Source organism: Staurois parvus, unplaced genomic scaffold (genome assembly GCF_062004578.1).
Source record: "Staurois parvus isolate SC_StPar_1 unplaced genomic scaffold, SC_StPar_1.0 ptg000854l, whole genome shotgun sequence".
Classification (NCBI taxonomy): Eukaryota; Metazoa; Chordata; class Amphibia; order Anura; family Ranidae; genus Staurois; species Staurois parvus.
Genome location: NW_028318650.1, coordinates 822,180 through 831,135, shown reverse-complemented (window position 1 = coordinate 831,135; position 8,956 = coordinate 822,180). Strand labels below are relative to the sequence as shown.

Sequence of the window (8,956 nt, the reverse complement as noted above, 5' to 3'; positions counted from 1 at the left end):
ATTGAAAGAATAATTGCTGGCTAAGGAATTTGCCTTCACGTGAATCCAAACTTCTCATTGCTATGAATTTCTCTTTTGCTTTTAATGTAAACACCAGCAGAATAATTCCAGATGTGAGCTGTTTAATTTAGTTATTTGTTTAGTTGTGGGCATTCTTTTCAATATATACAGTGTATGTTTTCATCATTTTGGATAAAACGAAACACATTTTCAAACTTGTGTTGTCACTTTATAGAAATAGAAGTATTGCAATTTATTTACTCATTTTAATTGTGACTTTGAAATGTGTTTACAGGTTTGATGGGAAGAAACTGGGACTATAATGGACCTGGCTGTGGAAGTGAACCCCAATTTTATACTTTACTGTAAGATGCCACACAGGCTGGAAGTCAAGCCGGTTCAACCCCATGCCCACATTTTCTGGTGACGGGTAGAGATTTGATGTTTTGAAAAGCCCAGCCTTTTCCAGATCAAGCATGGAGGAAGAAGATTTCGGGGCCAACCAAACGGAAATGGCTTTGGACACTGACCAGTGCTCCAACTTGTTCTCTAGTTCAGCAGAGCTGAACACCACAACAGAAAGCCATAAAGAAGAGAGACCGTATAAATGCAATCAATGTAACAAGAGTTATCGGCATGCTGGAAGCTTAGTAAACCATAAAAAAACTCACCAGATTGGCCTCTACACATGTCTCATCTGCCAGAAGGAGTTTTCTAACCCTATGGGCTTGAAAAGTCACTTGCGCACACACTCTGAGGAGAAGCGTTTCAAGTGTGATCACTGTGGAGAGGCGTTCCGTATGTCACAGCAGCTTTACAACCATCGAAGGTCTTCACATGGTTTCTCCTCCGTCTCTAGTGCAGAAAGTTTATCAAGAAACCACATAGTTGACATGCAAGCTCCTATCCTAGTGGATAGTAGCAATTTAATTAGTAATTTAGAAAACTATATTGCTGAATCCATGGTACCAGGAGACTTTTCTCAACTTGTTCCAAAGTATCATCAAGATGGAAATTTGACAGAGGAACCTGCAAAAGAAGACACTGTAACTCAACAGGGGTCCATGGAGGAGACTAGAGAAGAACAAGCGCCAAATGACAACACAGAGGAATATCGTTACAAATGTAATCAGTGTGGAAAAGCATATAAACATCCAGGCAGTCTTGCAAACCACAGGCAGAGCCATATGGTGGGTTTGTACCAGTGTGCAATCTGCTTTAAGGAGTTCTCCAACCTCATGGCCATGAAAAACCATTGCCGCCTTCATTCGGACTCCAGAGCTCGACAAAGGTGCAAATCCCCCCGATATTCTGCAAAGATTGGTGGTCCTCTGTTAGGAAATGCAGATACACTACAAAGCGATCTATTACACCCAAGTGATACTGTACACAAACAGGAGGATCTGCCTGCCATATCACAGGTTTCTGAGAGCGGTAATTATGAGGAAGACACAGAAATGTTACCTTCACCAACTCAAAAACTCCAAGATGATCTTCATCTTGATTCTGTCTGTTCAGAACAGGTTCTACAGAATGCAAGCAATGACAGTATGATAGTGGAAGAGAATACAGTGGATCATAATTCAACCTTCACATCAGAGGAGGAAACTTGTCAACAGTCTGAGCAGCAACAATATGATGAAATCCTTGAAGAAGAGGGTAAGCCTGAAGATTCGGAAAATAGACCCTTTATGTGCCAAGAGTGCGGAAAGACTTACAGACATGCTGGAAGTCTCATAAATCACAAAAAAACTCACCAAACAGGGGTATATAGTTGTCCCCTGTGCTCTAAGCAGATGTTCAACGTTGCTGCCTTAAATAACCATTTTCGAGCGCACTTTAAGTCTAGAGCGGGGAGGAAGTTGGAAGATAATTATGTTTATTCAGCTACCTTGTCTGATCTCTCCCAGAATCTAGAAGACCCTTTCCAGTGTAGAATCTGTGGTGAATATTTACCCAATGAGAGTGATTTTTTGCAACATCAAGTCATCCATCAAGAGGAAGCAATAAAAGAAACCTATAGCGATACACAAAACATGGAGGAGGCTCTTGGATCAGGCACTTACTGGCCTGAAAATCCTCAATTATCCCAAAGTAACAGTGACACCTCCAGCCATAGTTTACCAAACCCTGTGAAGCCAGAGATGGAAGATCTTGCTCAACAGGAAACCCTGCATCAGTGGACACATGAGGAGACCTCAACTACCCCGCATGAAGGAACACCACAAAACAATGGTGCTAAAATCCAAGATACATCCAGTGACTTTGAACAGCTTACAGTAGATCAGACAGTCTTTAAAGAAGAATCTTCTCAATTAGAAGAGCGTGATAAATCGCCAGAAGATAGACCCTATAAGTGTGAACCTTGTGGAAGGACATACCGTCACAAAAGCAGCCTAATAAACCATAGGCTCACACATAAGACAGGAATTTATCAGTGTTCTCTCTGTCCAAAGCAATACTCTAATCTGATGGCCCTTAGAAACCACCTCCGCTTTCATAGTCGTTCATATGCAGGCCGTAGGGGAATCTTATCCAGACGGGGCCATCAATATCTTCGTGGTAGACCCAGATTTTTGCAAAATAAGACTATTCCCTCTCTTGCAGAATCAGTCAAATTAAATGAGAATGTGTCTCCCCAAACAGATGGTAGTGATACAGCTGTTGAAGAACCTTTGGCACAAATCTCCTGCTCCTGTGGAGAATCATTTGACTGTATGGAGAGTTTTCAGTGTCACAGCCAGATGTGTCAAAGCTCAACACAGGTTTCTTGCTCTACAGAACAACCTATAGACCTTAAAAAAGAGGAAGAACTGTTGACTGATCCTCTGAATGCTTATAATACCATAGAGAAACAGGAATCCCCAGTAAAGGTTCTTGAAGCTTCAGAACATCAAGGTAGGCGGGTATATGAATGTGACCTTTGCAACAAGTCCTACCGGCATTCAGGGAGCCTAATCAACCACAAACGAACCCACCAAACTGGTGACTACGTGTGCCCTTATTGTTCCAGACATGTGCACAACATGGCTGCCTTAAAAAATCACATAAGAATTCACCACAAAGTTAAAAAGAACCAGCCTGGGGAAATGCATGACAGTTCTAGGTTTCTCTATCCTGATCTCTGTTACTCCCATCCAGGTGCTAAGAACTTGTTTGGTTGTGTTAATTGTGAGGAGGTCTTTCATAGTGAAGATGATCTTGTTGCCCATCAAATGGTGCATATGGCTCTAGAAAGAGATCCATGGGAACAGAAGGTATCCAATACAGCAGAGGATGAGAAAAAACTCTCTTTAGAAAATGTTAGCGACTCTGAAAGGGAACAATCTAATAACTCTGATATCCATGGGGCTGAGAATCATGGAAACACAGAGCTCATGGCTGAAGATTATAGTAATCATATTGATTATACATGCATAGAATGTGGGGAAGTTTACGCAAGTATTGAAGACTTAAACAACCATAAACTTACCCATCAAATTGGCATCTATCAGTGTTCGTTTTGTCCTAAAGAGTATCCCAACCTTCCAGCACTAAGGGAACATTTTCAGTCGCACACAAAACCTCTTGCTTTCAGGAATGTTGTAAAAGACAATTCCCATGGGACAGAGTCGCATGAAATTGTGCAAGACCAGCAACCTTTTGACAATTGTTACGACTGTGGCCCTTGTGGTTTGATTTTCTCCAATGAAGTAGACTTTCACCAGCACCAGGTTGCACATGAAAAGCAAGTGAAGGAGGAGTCACTTTCTGTCCTTGATCCAGAGGGAAAGGAGCCAGAATTTTCCTTCCCTATGGATTCTTCAGAGAGGGAGTTGTTAAGAAGAATAAAGAGTGAACTGGAAGAGGCTGAGCACACTGATGCTCCAGATGGTGGTTCCCATCTTTCCCATATATGTGGTTACTGTGGCCAGACCTATGATGATCTCGAGAGCTTAAAGACACATAGCTTGAGTCACAGCGCTGAAGAAAAACCTTTGACAAATGAAAGCATCAACAGTGATGCAGATAATCCAGATCACAGTCTTAAACAGAAACCAACGAAGGAAGAGGAGCTATCTGATGAAACGCCTAAGAATGAGGAAAGCCAAGAAAACCGACCCTATACTTGTGATCAGTGCGGAAAGAGCTATAGACATGGCGGAAGTTTAGTAAACCATAGAAAAACTCATTTAGTTGGCAATTTCCAATGTGTAGCATGTTTTAAACAGTATCCCAACATGGCAGCTTACATTAACCACTTACGGCACCATCCATCCTGTAAGCAGCATGTAGCAGCAAACAGTCAACATGATCCTAATACTTCAGATCTTCATGACTCTTCATACACTACTAGAGAAGGGGGAAATTTGAACTTTTCCCCTAGTGCTCCCGTACCCAATCCTTCTGCTTCTGATGTTCTCCCGAGTGACTTTAAACCATGCAGAGACACTTTATCCATAGATAATTCCTGCTTAGATCATTCCAATACTCAAATGAACTTACAAATTCCAGCAAACCAAGCTAAAGTATGCAGCAAGCGAAGTTCAGGACAAGGTGAAAAGAGAAGGAACCCAGTAACAAGTTCACCACCTGAAGGTGGGAGCACATGTCAGTCTGATGTAGATGACAAATTATTTCAAGGTTGTGAATTCTCTGGCAAAACTTCGTTTGGGGTTAAAGCATTATCACTACAAGCTGCTGGTAATTGTGAAAAGAGCAATGAAATAGAGGTAGTAGGTCACTCGGAAGAGACCATGAAAGCTGAAGAAGATAAAATTCCATCTCTGGCTTGTTCAAGTCCTAACCAGAATGAGGGTGGCCAAGTCTATGATGACCTAGGAGGCTTACAGGCCCATAGCTTGAGTCACGAAGAGAAACCTTTGGCAAATGAAAGCATTAACAGTGATGCAGATAATCAAGATAATGATCTTCAGCTGACTCCAGCAGTGAAGGAAGAGGAGAATTATGACGAAACTGCTAAAAACGAGGAAAGCCAAGAGAACCGACCTTATACTTGCGATCAGTGTGGAAAGAGCTATAGATACGGTGGAAGTTTAGTAAATCATAAAAAGACTCATTTAGTTGGCAATTTCCAATGTTTAGCGTGTTCTAAACAGTATTCAAACTTGGCAGCTTACATTAACCACTTGAGGCACCATCCAGAGTGTAAGCAGCATGCAGCAGTGAACAGTCAACCTGACCCTAATGCTTCAGATCTTCATGACTCTCCATACAGTGCTGGAGAAGGGGGGCATTCGAATGTTTCCCCTTGTGCTCCTTTACCCAGTCCTGCTTCTGATGTTCTCCAGAGGGACTTTAAACCATGCATAGACACTTTATCCATAGATACTTCCTTCTTAGATCATTCCAATACACAAATGAACTTTCAAACTCCAGCAAACCAAGCTAAACTATCTAGGAAGCGATGTTCAAGACGAGGTGAAAACATTAATTACCCGGTGACCAGCACACCTCTCAAAGCTGAGAGCATATCTGGGTCTGATGTAGACGAAAAACCATTTCAAGCGCAAGAATTCGCCGGCAAAACTTTATTTGGGGTTAAATCCTTATCACTACGTATTGCTGGTAACCGTGAAAACCGTAGCATAATCGAGTTAGTAAGACCTTCAGAAGAGACCATAAAAGCCAAAGATGAAGTTCCATCAAGTCCTAATCAGAATGAGGATGAGTGTGGATTTCATCAGCGTCCCTTCCGTTGTGAAGTGTGCGGCAGGAGCTACAGACACGCAGGAAGCCTAATTAACCATAAACAAACACACAAAACTGGGGTTTTCCGCTGTTCCATTTGTCAGAAGCGCTTCTTCAATCTCATGGCCATGAAGAATCACAACCGCATCCACTTTGAGTTAAAAAGACACAAGTGCCTGGATTGCGGCAAAGCTTTTAGGCTGCGTAAACAATTGGACACTCACCAAAGATTACACTGGCAAAGGGCTGCAATAAGGAAGTCTGGTCGACGCAATCGTCTGAGCACAAGATGTAGGAAATTTGCTCAAACGCAGCAGCGCAAGTTCACGCCCCTTTGTGAAGACATTTCCTTAGATCAAGCTCATTACTCTGGCAAGAAGATATCCGATTCTTCAATAAAAAGGGAACTGGATCCAGATTCCCGTCCTTATCAGTGCGAAGAATGTGGGAGATCATACAGACATGCGGGAAGTTTGTTTAACCACAAGAAAAGCCACAAGATGGGTCAGTACTGTTGTCCTGTTTGTCACAAAACTTACTCTAATCTCATGGCCTTGAAGAACCATGAACGTAATCACTACGAAGCGAAAAGGCATCATTGTTTGCAGTGTGGAAAGACCTTTAAATGGAAGAGACAATTAACCAGGCACCTGTTTGTTCATGCGCAAGAAGAGTCCCAGCCTAGCTCCCAACCACCCGTTGACCGAAAAGCAAGTACTGTAGATGATCGTCAGGTTGAAAGGTCCACTGGATTTTGTAAGAGATCCAGGAAATCCAGTAGCCCCATTTCCAGAAATTCAAAGAAACAGCGCAGTTATTTTGGTAACAATGCACCATCCACGAAAGATTCAGTTTGCGATGCTTGTGGGGTTTTATTTTCCAGCAGTAATGAGTTAAGAAAACATGTTTGTAGTGAAAGCCTCATTAAAATGCAAGACTCTGACAATGAAGAACTAGGAAAAAACACCTTCTCAAAGGAGGATGCAGAGCGCCCATATGGCTGTGATGTATGTGGTCGCACCTATCGGCATGCCGGAAGCCTTCTTAACCACAAGAACACTCACAAGAAAGGACTTTATAAGTGTTCTTTATGCAACAAGCAATTTTTCAACCCTATGGCCATAAAAAACCATCTGCGCACTCATGCAGTTAAGAAGAAATTTCAGTGCGTGGAGTGCGGAAAGGCATTTCGGTCTTCCCAAAAGCTGGTCTGTCACATCAGAGGTCACACAGGTGTAGGGCCTTTCCGTTGCCCAGTTTGCAGTCGTGAATTCAGCAGCAAGCTGATGCTTAGGCACCATCAAAGGACACACAAAAAATCAAATTCTTTTAGGTCTTCCTCTCTAGCAGTGCCATCTGATGAAGAAACGAACATTTGTGAAAACACATCAGACCCTTGCAAGGTGGAGCCAACTCAGGATTTCCCACCCACCCAAGAACGGAAATACAAGTGTAACCAGTGTGATCGGTCCTACCGCCATGCCAGTAGCCTATTTAACCATAAGAAAACCCATAGGACTGGTGTCTACAAGTGCCCCAACTGCCTCAAGGAATTCTTTAACCTGATGGCCTATAATAACCACCTCCGTATTCACAAATTTCCTTGCAAAGACTGTGGAAAAGCCTTTCGTATTGCTGGCCACCTTGAAGCCCATCGCAGGATCCATGAGCAAGAAGGAACTTTCAGTTGTTCCAGTTATGAACATCACCAACAAACCCATAATGGTCCAGCTAATGACGTTCTAGATCCTCAGCCAGTGTCTAACTTAATGGTTGAAGTGACATGAGCGCAGCGGGTGGAGGACATGACCCTGAGTAAATTATCTCTTCCTCTTCTTTTTCGAAAACTGATCTTTCCAAGGATTCTCATTCTTCTTTCAGTAACCTCTGCTGTGTGCCATTAACACTTCTAAGGATGTCCTCATGTAAATACCTGAATTACGAATCGTCATGCAAAGTCACCTTCAAAACGGAACAGTAGTACAGTTTGTTCCCTCATTTCATGCCTTTTTTTTCTTTTTCTTAAGTTTTTCTTTTGAAACAAAAAAAGGACAATGAAGGATCAACCTTCACTTAACTGATGCACTTCTATGGAAAAAAAAAATGGTGCTTTTAATGAAACATTTGACACCAGGGTGTCTCGTTACTGCAACGTGATGTTGTAAATCACACTTGCTTCATAGTTAGGTAATTTGTTCACTTTTCTCTGCACCCTTCTAGGGGAGGATAAAGGAAAACGTGACCGGGACTCAAATCTGAGCAACTGGGATGGAAGGGGTACATCATAGGGCAACGCATGTTGCTTCAAAACGGGTTTACAAATGGCCCAGCCAATGTCTAGAGCACTGTGCAACGGTCTGGTTTTAATAATTTATATTGTACAGGGTTCTGAGAACCTGCAAAACTGACAGCGTGGGCAGATAAACGTATTTGGAAAATCCTCTGTCTTGACGTCTTTTGTCTTCGCTAACGAGTCGGGTTCTTTAGAAGGGCTCATTCACACCTTCACCTTGTGCTGATGTTTGGTACCAAGTGCCCTGAGATGCATTGCAGCGCCATTCATTTTGAATGCTACCCAACTGCCTCTATAGAGTGCGACAGAATACATTATACATTGATCAGGATTTTTTTTTTGGGGGGGGGGGGGCAATCACAATCAATGGGCTGCTTTAAAATAAAGCTAAAAGTGGTTCGAAAAGCTGAAGGTTTTTTATCTTCATTCTATGGATGAAGGTAAAAAAAATGGTGTGCAGCTCACCCCCCCCTTTTATACATACTTGAGCCTGATCTCGATCCAACGATTTGGCCTTCCGGCTCTCTCCCTCCTCACTGGCTCAGATATAGCAGCAGAAGACATTGGCTCCCACTGCTGTCAATCTCAGCGAGTTGGGGGTAGGGCTGAGCCACGCTCTGTGTGTCAATGAGCACAAAGAGCAGGGTTTGGGAGTGAGCACGCACAAGTGCCTTCCTAGCAAATGGCTGGCTATGGGGGCACTCAACAGAGGGAGAGGCCAGGAGCGCTGAGGGAAGGGTAACATGTTTGTTGTTTTTAAATAAATAACATTTATGCCTTTTTTTAGTGTCACTTAAAGGCAAAACGTTTTTAAAAAATTTTTTTTTTGGATAGAGTGGAGAGGGATTAGAACACCTGTCAGTTTTTATTGCTGTCTGTGCCCCCCATTTGGGAGATTCACCCTCTATTTATCTTGTTGATCATTGAAACTAAAAGAAAAACCCACATTTTGGATTATCCCCAAAAAGTAAT

The 8,956-nt window shown here is 42.5% G+C and overlaps 1 protein-coding gene across 1 annotated transcript; it reads left to right on the top strand.

Annotated features, from left to right (window-relative positions):
- The first annotated feature begins 300 nt into the window (after positions 1-300).
- On the top strand, positions 301-8,131 carry LOC149443520 (uncharacterized). The gene has a single exon (XM_089655602.1). It carries the CDS (start codon positions 477-479, stop codon positions 7,476-7,478), a length of 7,002 nt encoding a protein of 2,333 aa, XP_089511728.1. The 5' UTR covers positions 301-476; the 3' UTR covers positions 7,479-8,131.
- The last annotated feature ends 825 nt before the right edge of the window (positions 8,132-8,956 follow it).